General features: G+C 38.2%; 1 protein-coding gene across 1 annotated transcript in view; it reads left to right on the top strand.

Annotated features, from left to right (window-relative positions):
- Positions 1-15,572, top strand: part of gfra2a (GDNF family receptor alpha 2a) — a 61,254-nt gene that overhangs the window by 29,176 nt on the left and 16,506 nt on the right. Inside the window, exon 4 of the mRNA XM_079467287.1 lies at positions 3,727-4,138. Within this exon, the coding sequence (XP_079323413.1) occupies positions 3,727-4,138 (412 nt within the window). The remainder of the gene's footprint in view (positions 1-3,726; positions 4,139-15,572) is intronic.

The raw sequence follows: 15,572 nt of genomic DNA, 5'->3' as shown, positions 1-15,572 counted from the left end.
ACAGTGAACAAATCAAAATAAATAAAACTTATTTACTTTATTATTTTAGAGTTGTTGAACCATCATCCCAAGATGCATCGATCTGCTCTTTGTGTAGCGTAGTCTCAAACACCAAGCCCACAGACCCCACACAATCACTTCACTATCATTCAGATAAATCTAAAAAAACACTTTCTTGGTCTCCAAGCAATAATCGGATTGGTGGAAATCTAATCTGCTTGCCCAGGCTTGGAAACAAAGAGTTGCTTACAAGTTATACAATAAACGGTTATAAAGGGAAGAACTACAGTAATCACAAAAGTTTGGCAGTTTAGTGATAACAATGTCCATGTTTTTCAGTTTTATTCCTGTTCCTTCTTTAACCAAGCAAATGCTTGTGCACGCAGGCCGGAGTACATACAGCATCATCCGTTGACCTCCAGACATTGCACGCTTTTTTATGTACATTCTCACCAACCAATTTCATACCTCATTTACGACTTCTTCCTCCTCTGTGAGACAAACCTAAAATTGCTCTCTCCCAAACACAAACGCACACACGGCGAGTGAGTCAGGACCGCTGAATCAGATTTAGAAGCACTCTGAAACCACACAGTATTTTTAGATCCGGCTAACCTTTACTAGCCACGCGCTCAGATCGTTGCAAATGGCTTTGTCGCTTTTTTAAAGCAGGGCTAGTGTTATTATTATGGAAACCCAAGATCACACCAATTACGAGATACTTCTGTTGTCTCAGTAAAACCTCCACGAATTCACAAGCATTTGTGTTTGTGGAGTGCCCGGGGAGGCATTTGTTGATGTATATTTTCAAAGACAGCGTTCAGTGAGGATCAGTGTTTCTAGATCTGCCATTATAGTCAGCGGGGAACTAAACTTTTTTTACCTTAAAAAGCAAAGGGAGTGAAGTTACCAGGAAGGAAGGCTACATTGATTTCACTTGAGCTAAATTGTATCGATTGCATGCAGTGGTCCCTTCTGTATTTAACTGCGGTGAAACTTCAGCTCCAATGCAATCTGTGTTTATTTCATCATTAAATATCAGAAAAACCCAGCTTATTTGCTTCCATCAGTGATGCTGGAGTTGCCCAGGACCTGATATCCATAAAACGTACAAATTTGCCAGTAAAGCGTTGTGCTGTCTTTAATGTGTAAGGATTCGTTTGATGTAAACATTTATTAATGACGTGCGTTATTATTCATTATCGTGTAAATACAAGACGTCTGAGCTGCGATGTGTGTTCGGAAACCCGGCTAACCCGAACATCAAAAAAGTTATTCATATCAATCAGTTTCAAAAGAACTTCAAAGGTGTTCATACAACCCCCCAAAGAGTTTCCAACTCCTTCGCTGCCATAACAAGAAGGTAATTTGTATGGCTGTTCCCTTTTATTTACATAAATATCATATTCCCGTTCATTTCAAATAAACAGTTCAGACATTTAGATCATTAGCACTTTATTCATAAGTAACGAAAACCCGTTCGGAATGAAATTCATCTTTCGCACCCCACAGGGGTCTGATAAACCATCTGTTCTCAAAGTTATTCCAACGCCCGCTGGGTTTTATTAGTTCTTTTCTCTTCCTCGCTCGCCCTATCTCTCCAATCACCAGCAGCATCAAGGCTAGAGGCGTCATTATAGGGCAACATATCGATGCCGACCTTCGAAGACTTTTAGAGGTCCAGAGCTCCCCCTCTGTCTCAAGTTGATACCTCTCTTATGCTCAGAATGCTTCATTCGGCGAGACACTGAAAGTTGAAAGTTGTCACGCAGCTGGATATTTTTCATCTTTACCACTTTTTGGTCTCGAATGTAATTATAGATTGCACTATAAAAACACAGGAGGTTGCAAAACTGGCAATTTTTAGTTTGTAAATGATGAGGTCCTGAAACACGATCAAGGTGAAGAGTGAATTTGCCATCCGAATTACAGTTTTAGCAAGTTTTCTTTAAATAGTCATTTAGTCATGTTTAAGCATCAAGCTGTTTTCCCGCTGTCAGTGATGGAATTATTCATTTATCATTATTTGTAGATTAGATAGGTGAATTCAGTGTGGCACCTTCAAGTTCAATGGTTGATACTTGAATTAGATGAGAACGTTCCAGTGAAGTCTAGTTGGGAGCATTGGGCTAAATATGTGTAAATAACGCATCTAAATGTGTCTTTTATTAATGAAACAGAGCAACAAACAGTGTGTGTTTGTGCTCAACATTGACACATCATTATGTTCATGAAACATAATGACTATAGATCACATATTTTCAGTGGTTTCATGTTGGTGGCTTCAAAATATGCGGCTAATCCAAATCCTTGTGTGGCACAAATGAAGCCCTGGTGTTTAGGTTTCAGGCGGGTTTTGGATAATATATTCAAATGTATTTTAGTTTCAGAAAGGGTACAGCTAATATTTCACAGCCATTCTTTTGTCAGGACCTCCTTCGTAGAAAGGTTAGGATTACATGGGATTATCCACGGCTGCGTTTTATTCAATCCTTACTTAGATTTTCATAATTTTCTTTATTACAAAATTGGAAGAACGGGGGAAAAGGCTGTGAAGGTTTCCAAATATCTCAGCCGCAGTCAGGAAAAAAGCTTTAACTTAATTGCTTGTTGAAGCATCATCTCTATTCAGGCTTGCCTTCTCAGGCTTTTGAGCCGAGTGCATTTTAAAAGGTTTGTGTGGAAAAAAATGCAGCAAAAAGAAATGTAAATCATTGCGGCAGAAATCTTACCTCTGCATGTTTAAACTCGGTCAGTCTAATCAAGTTCTTTTCAATAATATGATTCTGCCGTCTGCCCAGCCTCATGTCTCCCAAGACTTGTGTGACATATGGAACACAAAAGAAGATTTTATCAGAATGTCAAATCTGCACAGCAATGACCGTGCACGGTGATCACCAGCTGTCAGCCTCAGTTTGCAATTTTATGCCAGGGTTATTTTAGCAAAATTGTCCCATGCAAAAAAGCACTGCTGCAGTATTGTGTATTACACCTTAATATATCTCATCTATGCCACCAAGAGAGCATCCGTTTAAGAAAGAAATTAAGTTCCAGACAGTGCTTAAACAAGGATAATACATTTTCATACATATATATACATACATGTTAACTATCTATAAATTAATTTTTCAAATATTTAATACAAATAAATCTGTATATTTGTTATATGTTATATGTTGCTGCTTTCTTGGGCAGGTCACTTTTGTAAAAGAGATCTTAATCTCAACATACCTGATAAAATGAAGAAGAAATGAAAAAATATAAATTAAAGGAATCACACTTAATTCTAATATGTAAATGTATTTAATATATATTTTTATACAAAATGTATTATACTATAATAATACATAAAACACAACAATTCATTTTTATTATATAAAAATAATTATATTAAAAATATGAATTTAATATTAATATATCAATGACATTTTCTAGAATATTATTATGTGCAGAAAGTTAAACCAGTTGCATTTGGAGAGCTTTGATCCAGAGTGCATTTAAATCGCTATACATTTCATCAATTCATTGAAATTAAACCTGAATTAAACCATTCCTTGAAATTAAACCTGAATTAAACCATTCCTTGAAATTAAACCTGTGACTTGTCATTGTTAGCAGCATGCTTTACCAGCGGAGCTACAAATACACCATAGGGGTACATTCTCTCCTTTACAGCCACTGTACAGTTCCTCCATCACCCTTATCTTTCCTGTCCTTCTCTTGTAGGCCTACATTCTGGTACTGGAAAAGGGCAGGCGGACTGCTCTGATCCCAGCCGCCTATGCAACCCCTGCCTTGACGCCACCAAAGCCTGCAACCTGAACGAAAACTGCAAGCGGCAGCGTTCCAACTACATCTCCACCTGCAACCGCGCACAGGCGCAAGGGCAGCAGCCCTCACAGACGCAGCCTCAGTCGCAGGAAAGCTGCAACAGGAAGCGCTGCCACAAGGCCCTGCGTCAGTTCTTCGAGCGCATCGACACGCAGTACAGCTATGGGCTCCTCTTCTGTTCCTGCAAGGACCAGGCCTGTGCCGAGAGGAGACGACAGACCATCGTGCCCCACTGCTCGTACCAGGACAAAACCAAACCAAACTGCCTACAGCTGCGCAGCTCCTGCCATCTGGACGTATACTGCAGGTGGGTGGGTGAATGATTGTATGCGTGCAATGCATTTATGTAATTATTCGTTTATTCGTACAAAGCTGGGATCTGAAAATTCTTTTGGGGTAGGCTACTTAAAAAATGTGCGTTATGTGACAACCATCATTTTTTATTGATCACTTTATTCGTTTGCACACAAACAGAGCCGATAGAATTTGTTTACTTGACTTTCAAGCTTTGTGCAAAGTTCAAGATTCCAATAAGCAACCAACAACCCCAGACCTGAACTACTATATGATCTGAGATGTTACATCTGTATGTTTGTCTACACCTTTATGTTCAGGTTATTATAACTATCTTAACAGCCAATAAAATTGAATGCTTTTTTGAAATAAAAGTCTACGCTTTCCCCCTCACATTTTAAGAACCTTCTATTAGAAACCGAAGAGTCTTTCTGCTTAATTGACAAGACTATGTTAAATTAGGCTGAACCGAACATTAGTACATCACTTTTGCTGTGTTTCCCTGTGATTTGACAGCCAACCGTTTTATTAACACAAGCTTATCCACTGCCACTTACAAGCCGACCATTTTTGGATTACTCTGTCAACACCTGTCAGGAAATCAGGCCTCTGTCGAATACACAGGTTGGATGTTTTGACGCAATATATGGCACATCGTAAAAGAACACATCGGTGGCTGCAAATACAAACAAGCATAGCATTTGACCATAAGAATGACTTTAATAAAAGTAACATCCACAATAAATTGAGTTTGTTGGTTATAAATAAATATGGTGCTTATATAGAAACAAGAAAAGCATCATTTACAAACCCGAGAGGTTTCATATGTATTACATGCACATTTCAGAAGTGGCATCAAACTGTAAGACCGCTGCTTAAAACCATCCAGACACCTAATGCCTGTGGAAGTGCTGGAAGAAGTGGGTATGAGCTGTTATCTTTAATTCTAGGCAGCGCAGCAGAAATAGCTTCATAGTGCGAACAGCTGATAGAACGATGTAATAGTGCAGCTCAAAGACTGTTCATTTGATTTGATACACGTTAATGTCTCTCCCCATCTGAGACGATTTCGTCCTGTTATGCTAACGTGGCCCTTGGTAGTAATGTGCATTTAGCGATGATGCTGTTAAAGACACGGGTTCATTGAGCGCATATACATAACCATATAACCACTGGAGCATTATCGGAGAGAATTAAATGAACGACTGAAAAATGCAAGGACAAACACACAGATTGGACGGCCTGCTTTTAACTGTATGGTTGTGTAAGTGTATAGATGAACGTGAATTCCACTGTAGTTTTGTATGGAGGCATGAATGTGGAGGTGTTTATGTAGGTGTGCATATGTGAAATAGAAATTGTAGGCAGAAAGCCATCTATTCCCTCAGCGGACTGCTTCGTGTTGAGAAATAATGGTGACAGGATTTAGTAGTATAGCCAAGTGCAATGTAAAATAAATGCATTTATTACTATTCATGAAACATTAATGAATCATTAATCACATTAATTTCAGAGTGTATTTACAGTACTTTTAAAACAGTGACATTTTTACTGTAAAAAATCACGAAAGCACCAAAACATACCGTAAATACTGCGTGTTCCTGCCCCTGAATAACCTTACATAGGATTTCTTCCACATTTTTATCAATTCCCCCATCCCGGATGGCAGATGGCTGTTTGAATGGCCGTTATTTAAGACAAATGTCACTCACAGATCACAGGCAGCTTAATCCACTGCTTCAACAATAAGCCTGCTTACCCATCCATCCCCACAAACCCATCATTCCTCGCCTCGTGCCTGAATCCATTGCGGTGGAAATTGGCCTTGCATCACCTCTCATTGGCCGCTGCTGTGAGGGATGGCATTGTCTGAGGAGGAATACATGATGAAGCGAGTAATGAATGACACCGCAGGCTGATACAGTGCTGATCTATTTCAAGCCGCAGTCAGCGACCCCACGGCCTCTCAGATTTTATGCTCTTTGGGTCAATCTCAATAGCCTTATTGACTGTCATTATCTGCTCCAGTTCAAACAGCGCTGGAGGTCAGAGGCTTCAGGCCTTGGCGGAAGCATCAGATATGTATGCACATTAGGAATCGCACAACTTTGTGTGTGTGTGTGTCACATAACAAAAAGCTTTGACTAGGTAACTAGGAGTAGTTGACTTATCACTTACTTATGTAAGTGATCCAAACGTTACATCATCAGTATGTCCAAGGCTTTGTTTTCCCCACTGGACTGTAGTTTTTTTCACCCAGTGGGTTAAACCTGGTCAGTTTCAGAGGACATCAAAACACGTTGGCTGTATGTAAACTCATAGGTTTGACAACCTCGGATGTCTACCACACATGGGGCTTGGTTTGCTCATAACATGCATTATGGACTCAATTGCTCCGGGTTTATTTTACACAAACATACCCAACAGCTTGTCTAGTAATGAAAGTAAACTCAAACAGCAAAGAGATTAATAATTGAAAGTAGCCACAGTTTTAGCCCGAGGCATGAGAAGATACTGAGTCTTATTTATTCAGAATAAACCAAGTTAGTGGAGCTGTGGCTTAGCAGTGCAGGCTTTCATGTCATTGAGCTGTGGTGCTCGCATGGGCATCCAGATATTATTAAGTCTATCATCATTTACTCACCCTCATGTCATTCCAAACCTGTGGGACTTTCTTGTGCAGAACATAAAAACAATTTTTAAGAACAATATTGGTAACCAAACAATATGGGCTCCATTGACTTCCATTGTATGGACATAAAACCACGGAGATATTTTGCAAAATATCTTCTTTTGTGTTCCACAGAAGAATGAGTCATATACAGTGTGGTGAGGAAGGCAGGACGAGAGCCGTGACGCGGGGCCGGTGCGCGCACAGCTGCTTGCACTTATCACTCATGCCACCGGCCCCGCGTCACGGCTCTCGTCCTGCCTTCCTCACCACATACAGGTTTTCAATGACATGAGGGTGAATAAACTTTCCCTTTAAGGGGACCTTCCTCACATACGCACATGCATGAAAATAACATACGTTTCATGAGAAATCTGCAAATGTTGAGAATATTAGCCAATATGTTATCAAAATCATCACCCAGTCTACACAAGCAAGCGTTACAATTCATAATAAACAAAGCTGTAAATGCAGTTATTTGGTTTTCATAGCATTAAATATCTCCCGTCTGCCTTTGGGCGTCTTGTGCTTATAACCGTGCAGAGCTTGAGTTGACTGCCCGCAACCATGCCTGTCTACGTCAATACGACAAAACAAATTCATCCATTTCAAATGAATGCTTTCAGCACTAATCTGCTGCTTTTTGTTTTACATATTACTTTTTAATAGAATTTCAGCAGCAACACAACTGCACCTGCACCTGTCCTTCATTTTAGAGGACCGGGAGGATGAAAGTCCTGACGTGTTTAATTTTCTCGAGATTGAATGAGACATGACTGCTGATATGATTTGTTTATTAAGGCCTGATGTTCGCATACCGCCTCAATGACACTTGTCTTATCTTGTGTGCCTGCAATATTTGATACGTTTTTATTATTAAAGGTGCCTGCCACAGAGTCGCATCATAAACATATTGTAATTCTTTCATAAAGCCATTGTTGACTTTTGCTGTGGACTGAGACTTTTTATATGAGGCTATATGGTATCAAAAGATTACTTTTTCCTTCTAGTTACTTATACTGCTATTTTTGCAATGAATTTTATTGTTATTATGTTCAAAAGTAATAGATGAAGCTGTGTGAATGAGCTGTGAAATGGTCATGGTAAATTTTGGTACATTCAGGTTTTATGTGAGACTGCATGTCCGCATCTTTCTGTCAAGTCAGATGTCTCAATATCTTCAGGTTTGATGGATTAAGACCAGAGTATGTCTGTTTTAAAGATGACAGATTTTACAGCTCCTAAACCCTGCTATTGTGATTATGAGCTTTTGAAGCCTGTAGGTTCTATTTAACATTTGAATCTCTTTCTCCTTTGATATAATGCTACACCGCCGAAAACGCTGGCAAGCCGTATCACTCCCCAATTTCTGAATGTCTTGTCCTCGGAATATAGACCATATTTTAAGGTTTAAGCGTATTCCTCCATGCACTTCGGGAGGTAATCTGCCCTGTAGCAGAAGCAATTGCTTGCGTCTTTTTTCACTTGAACCAATTCCCCCAAATACACGCAAAAATGCCCAGCGCTGATATTTCGCGAGGGAATGTTGTTTATCTGTTTTGATGGGAACTAGCGGGATACGGTTCTTACCAAACGGGCAGTCAGGCCTTGTTCTGAACACGCATCCCCGGCTAATAAAACACACCCTGACAGGGTAAGTTATCAATCCCTTTACAATAGGTGCGGGGTCCGGGTTCTGCTAGAGAACTATGTATCTGACAAGCTTTTGTGTTGTCTTTTCCAAATGTGGGTACCCTGCAAAGTGAGCAGACTGTCCTGCAGCTGAATTTATTTGTTTTTGCATGGCACATAAGAGAAACTCGATCAAATATATGTAAATAACAAGGATTTTAAAAAATCCAGCCATTTTATATTGGTTTGTGGAGGCATTCCTTAGGAAACGTAACTGTGGCTTTATTAGAGTAAAAATGTAAGCGTCTTTTTTTTTCTGGCAGGTACGATTTATAAAAGGTCAAGTACTTGATTCCGATTGGTCAATAGCTATGCTTTATTTACCTAAAAATTCTTTGTATCACTGCTCAGCACACTTGGCAACCAACCTGGGGCGCTGTGTCCACCATATAGTTTTTTTCTTGCGGTCGGCATATCTTTTAAGTTGTTTACTGTGGTTACTATGATACGCCGTGGAACAGTAGAGCGTTGGAGCAGAGCGTGGGCGAAGAAGCTTATCCACGGGAAGGAGATTTTACATTATCAAGTTGCACTTAAACATATTGTTTGGCTTTGATCTTTGTATTGTGTTTTTTTAACAGTTTTATAAAAGCAACAAGGTACTTGGGGCTAGTGCTTCATCTTGTACAATAATATAGCTGTATAGACAAGTTTCATAGGACATGCGCCCCTGGCCCGAAGTTAACTTCCGGTCTGTTTGTTTGATTGGTCTAACAACACTTTATATTTAATTTAATTTAATTAATATTTTAATTAATATTAATATTTGAATGTATAATAATTTTATTAAGTTTGTTGAATGGGTCGTGCAACCTTCAGCCAAGTAGACCAAAATTTTACTTGCTAGCAAATGTAATTTACTTGTTATTTCTTTTGCTTGTTTTCAGGAATAATCTGCAGGGATAAGGCCCCGCCCCTCTTTGCAAATGTGTACCAGAAGTTACGTTTGGGCCACAAAAGTGCCCATCAAAGTAACGTTTGTGTTACCTTAAATGCAAATCAAGCACTGCTGTAGCATAAGTGCCAAAATGTTACAACAACAAAGCTCTTTTAGCATCATAGTATTTTTAGCATATGTACTATAAATACTATAAGTTATATGAAGTAAATATTATAACAAATACACTAAATTGGACAATCTATAATTCAAACCAGAGAAAAACGGGAAAGCCAGAGGCAGATGTTTTGAAATTGCACAGAACCTTCATCTGCCCTCAAAGAAACAGATGTGGGGTGGAGGTAAAGAGTCCAGCCAAGTTTTTTTTCTCAGGACATGTGTAAATCTTAAGAAGCGATATTTAAAAGGCTCCTGAAGATTTTATCTCATCGTAATTGGTGACACGGTAAAGGAAGCATGGAGGAATTGTTGGACCAAATAGAGTAAATTGGATGTAGACGATCGCCTGAGTGTGATCTATGGTTAGATAATGGATTGTAAGTTGCAGAGTGCCAAACCACTGACTGCATTGGCAAGAACAGTTTCTTAAATTTGATTCTGGCAGGGAATGCCAGTTGGAGAAGAAACTAACTGGATAATAAATACAAATCAAATAACGTCGAAGGGGTTCGGAGGCATGTAATGAAGAATGCTGTAAACGCAGTTTAACTTAGTCATGGATGTGTCATTAAGGAAACTGATTTGACTAAGGACACATCTTCTGCCATAATGTGCCCAGCAAAGATTATGCATGGATTTTTCACTTCTGGAGGTTAACGGGGCTATCTTTAAGGTTAAAGAGATGTTAAGTAAGGAAGGTTTTCACTGTTTGGTCAAGGTTATGTTTACGCTGGAAATGTCATCTAGGTTAGATCTTCTCTGCGATTGCTTAGGTGGTTACAAGATATAAAATAAAAACGAATAAACATTATACAGTTCAGTGTTCTGAGTGTGATAACAGAACCATGTGATAATGTGACAGAAGCCATATTATCTATATTTAAAATGCCTGGGTGGAGGACCAATACGACTGAACCACAAAACCAGCCAGGCATTTTACCACCATTGATCTCAGAAAGTGTTGCTGTGTAGTGTTAAGTATTGCTGTGTAGTGTTATTTAAGAGAAAATATCAGTACTAGTTGATACATCATAAAACGTATCTTTGTCATTATGCAGAGGATTACAGCTGTGGGAAAATGCCACATCTGATGGGGAAAAAGCCCTGTAAATGACAGAAAGAAGAGACGAAGCTTGGGCTTTAAATCATTTGGCTTGTACAGTTCGGACACGCTCTCATGCAAAGATGTGATGCTGGATCAACATCACGTTAGAATGTTTAAGACTTCGGTCTGATGTTGTTTTTTGATTAGGATTTGGATGGGCTCTTACAGTGAATGCAAAGCACAGGTCGATTTAAATACGGATACCCTGACCAACTTCTCTGGTCGAACAAGGTCCTGACAAGGGTGCTCAAGAGAGAATTTATGTGGTAAGGATTCTAGGCCTTAATTTGAATCCCACAATACTCTCTGAAGAATATAAAATAATTAAAATTAGCATTTTCACTCAAACATAAACATATTTTTCTGTGCACTGTAATCTACTTTATACGATTTAATTCAATATTATTTGTACCCAGTGCAGTTATGTAACATCTTATAAGATCTAACATTGAAATGGGGAAAAGATACAATTGATCTTTGTGCTCATCAAACAGAACTTCTTTATCAAATTGTGAGTGAAATCCCAGAATCTGCTGGAACAGAGGCCAAGTGTTTTCTGTTAAACAATATTGGCACACATTCACTCAAACTTTTTGAAGTTGTCGTAAAAAGATTAAGATCTGCTTTCATTGTTCATGGGTTGCCAGGGGTGATGGCTCTTGGTTGCCAAATGATAGAGTCACCCGTACTTAAGAATGAAAGAGCTCTTCTGATGCCGGCTTGAAGGACAAAATGCCGAGCCACTTTGACTCTGATGATTGACACTGGCAAACAAAAGGGCTCGGCACCTATCGCCAAGAAAGTAATCGAAACGCTCCAATCTCTATTGAATTTCAGACTTATCAATGTAGAGGGCCATTAGTAGGCCTTATTCCGTTAGATTCATCTTCCGTGAGCAGGGGGCACATTCAGATTTTTTTATTCTGCCCAGAAGAAAACATTTCTCTTTTGTCAACTTCTCAACTTAAAATATTTGCCTAAAAAGAGTGTCACCATCTTGACATTTCACATCTGCATGACTTTCCATACAGAACCAAGAAAGACAAATTATGGAGTTTGCGCTATTTTTGTAAACGAAATCATTCAGAACAGTTTTGTAAAACAACGCACTTAAATGTCCAATCAAAAATCAATGATTTCATCAAGAATCAGCCTCCACTTTCTCGATCATACAGATGACAACATTTTCAATGAATGGTTTTTAATTTAAGTCTGTTACGCACACATAGATACTGCATGGCTTTAGATGGCTTATAATATATAGTTGAACAGGCCACTTTATGGTCCTTCAGTCCCTATTCATTATAATTGGAATGGGAAAGAATGCGACCAGTCTTCAAAATCAGTGTTCCATGGAAGAAAATAAGTCATAAGGGTTTGGAAGTAAAACGATGAGTAAACAGTTAGATTTTTGATTTTTAAAAGTCTGTGGGTGGCTTTGATGACAAAACATTGAAATGACGTTTTCCAAGAAAACTCAAGAGTGGACAACAAATTTGAATTAAAACAGTTACAAGTATGCATGACGTAGACATTGAGACATTTAGGGCAACCCACTGAACAAAGTAATGTACATTTTATCTCTTTTAAAAAATACAAAAGGGAATATACTGGGGACAAATATGCAATATATTAAATAATACATTTCCATATATTGAAACCAAAAGCTCAAAATATAACAAATATGAAAATATATGATTCAGAAAATAAAGAAATATTCAGAATTTATAGTTAATATGAGTGCATATAGCCACTAAACTATTGCTATCGACCAATACCACTTTGATAAAAGGTCAAAAACTGTACACAAAGGAAGATATTTGAAAGAATGTCAGTAACCAAACAGATCTCATCCCTCATTTGCTGCCATAGTAGAGATAATAAATACCATGGGAGTCAAGGGGGGATCAAATCTGTTTGGTTACTGACTGTCCTTCCTTTGTGTTTAGCAGAACAAAGAAATGTATACAGGTTTAGAATCATTTGAGGGTGAGTAAATACAGAATTTTCATGTGAACTTTCCCTTTAATTGACTATCAGTATTAAATGGTTTAATATATTGACAGTTAATATATGGGAAAATGTATTTTCTTTGCATAAGGGAAGCATCAAAGCCTGCAGTACACCCCTCATTAAGCTCAGAAAGTAAACAGAAACAATTGTATGTTCGTAACATTTCTGATGATTCAACTGTTTGGTTACAAAGGACCTTCCACATACCGCCACATCGCATTGAAAACATTTTTTTATAATACATTCATTTCCCATTAACCTGGAGAAAATTGGATCTGCATTTATCCCCAACACAAGCTGACAGAATGGCAGTGTTTTAAGCGTCAGATTTTACCCAATGAAAGAGCTCATTTTGGGGTTCTTTCTGTGAATAGAGAATCTATAAGGACCTTTAGAACCCTTCGCAGGACGACAGGCTGTAATTTAAGCAGTGAGTGGTCCGCTCAGGTATAATAGAGGAGTCTTGGCGAGATCTGAAATGTGCTTTATATTGATGCCAAAGCACTTTCTGCCCAAACAATCCTAGACAGGCTTTTCTAAACTTCAAGTGAACAGTAAATTATAGCGGTTATATTGTCCTTACCTGAAAGGAAAAACCTGCTGGTGTCTCAGTCCATCTTAGTATCTCTCTTCTTTGTCATGAAAAACAACTGTTTGCTAAATTTCTTGCATCTCCTCTGCTAATAAGATACATTACAGTTACCGGAACTGCTCCCCGAAGACACTTAAAACGCAAAACAACCTTCCCCTACACATTAGCGGGCCTGAGTACTTCATTCGACCCATAAAGAAGATATACAATAGTCTGACTAAAATTAGAAGATTAAAACTCATTACGCTGGGTTCCAGCAAACCATGTTTTTTAGAAAAAGGAAGAGTGAAATTTGCTCGGAGATTAAAACTAATACCGTGGAGAGACTGAACAAATAAGACATTGAACAAATAAGACAGGCATTATTTGCTTCATTACCTGGTTAATGCGCTAGAGGAGAGAGGAGATCTGTCTACAGATGAAGCAATAGCTTTGGGTGAGGAAATAAGAGATATTGTTATTGATTGATTCAAAGTCAAGTGGCCATTCCGATTCTGGTCATGCAGGGAAAGGCGTCTTTTGTGCCCACGGGCATCTTGAATTGAAGGAGTTTGTGGTACCTGAAGAGTTTGTTTGAACTTTCATGTTCATTCATAACAAATCACAGCCATGTTTTTGTTTTGTTTGCGTATATCTGGGGACAACTCCTTGATCTTTCTCAAAAGCTTTTGTAATAATTTATGTCGGATTGGAGCTTTTACTTTATTTATGCATAAATTCACTGGAGTAAACCAAAATGCTGTCAAGTAAATACTGTAGTATACACAGTAGTTTTATACATTTTACGAAAAGCATTGAAAAAGGATTCATGCATTAATCATTTCGTCACATGGCATCAAGGTAAACTTAAGAACATTGAAGTTCATAAAGTTTTTTTATTTCCAGCTCGTAAGCATTCAAGTATTTATAACATGAAACCCAAATGGTATATCAAGATTTTTGCACCTCTCCATTTGATTCCTGCATCGTGAACAGATGTAATTAGACACGTAAAGCACAGCAGGGTTTTTTAGCGCTATGATAATTAAAAGGTGAATTTACAAAGACGGAAGGGAATGAATTAAATACACACTGGGCTCCGCTGGGGACGCATCCATGTTTAGCAGCAAAACACTCCGGGGAGACTGTACTTTTCGGCTCGGCTCGAACTTTCGAGTGCGGGAAAGGGCACTTGAAGAACACAGCTAAATGGCTTTTAAAGAAAAGTTTCTGAGACTGAATTGGTTATGAGATAAAATGTGCAAAAATGTGTAATGTAAAGTGGCACATTGCTGCCACATACATTTTATGTCACCATAACAAGATAATATGTAGTTAAAACGAAATAATATGTCATAATAACTGTAACAAAGGGGTCAGAAGGGCAAAGTTGCAGCTTTATTAAAAGGGGTATTCCAAGTCATAATCCATAAGACAGGCAGGAAACAAACATAAACTACATTATAAAGCATATATCGCTGCTGTCCTTCTGTACCTTCATAGCTACATATCTCAATAAATGTTTTTGAACATCAGCGTTGATTTCATACGTTTTACTCCACTCCACTACATTTAATAAAAGCATAATCCTTAATACTTTAGTATGTTGAAACTACTAGTACTTTCTTTTAGGTATGTTCACAAAAATATTACTTGAGTAAAAGTAAGAAAGTGCTTGATTTGTTATGTACTTAGGGATTTAAGGTACAAAAAACATTTGTATTTAAAAATGTATTTATGAAATATAGTGGAGTAAACCTTAAGATTAAGGATATGATTTGTAGTGCAAATGAAAATTCTGTCATCATTTACTCACACTCTTGACATTTCAAACGGGTTTGACTTTCTTTCTTCTGCAGAACACAAAAGAAGATACTTAAAAGAAGCTGGTAACCGAACAGTGCTGGTACACATTCACTTCTATTGTATGGACACAAAACCAATGCAAGTAAATGGGTGCCAGTTAGGAACATATCTTCTTTTGTGTTCTGCGAAAGTAAGACAGTCATACAGGTTTGAAACAACAAGCAGAGTTTTCATTGTATAGTTCAGAATCTATCACTTTAAGTTCTGTCCACCTCTGGTTAGGTCACATACAGTAGCTCTCTGAACTTCTGAATTTGTATTAAGGAAATACAACTCATCTCTTAATGCTGGCTAATGTATTAAAAATAAATAGACGTTAAGTAAGAAAAGTTTGGTGGAATTCATATAGAACAAACTGAAAAAACAGAATTCCACATCCTCCGGGTCTGAGCATTAGCTACATGATGCAGCAGTCTAGCGTGATCTTGCATACTTTACAGAAAATGTAGCGTCGCTCCCCCACTGAGATCCA

This window comes from Barbatula barbatula, assembly GCF_947034865.1.
Source record: "Barbatula barbatula genome assembly, chromosome: 11".
Classification (NCBI taxonomy): Eukaryota; Metazoa; Chordata; class Actinopteri; order Cypriniformes; family Nemacheilidae; genus Barbatula; species Barbatula barbatula.
Note: the sequence above shows the minus strand (reverse complement) of the source record. Positions and strands in the feature narration are given on the sequence as shown.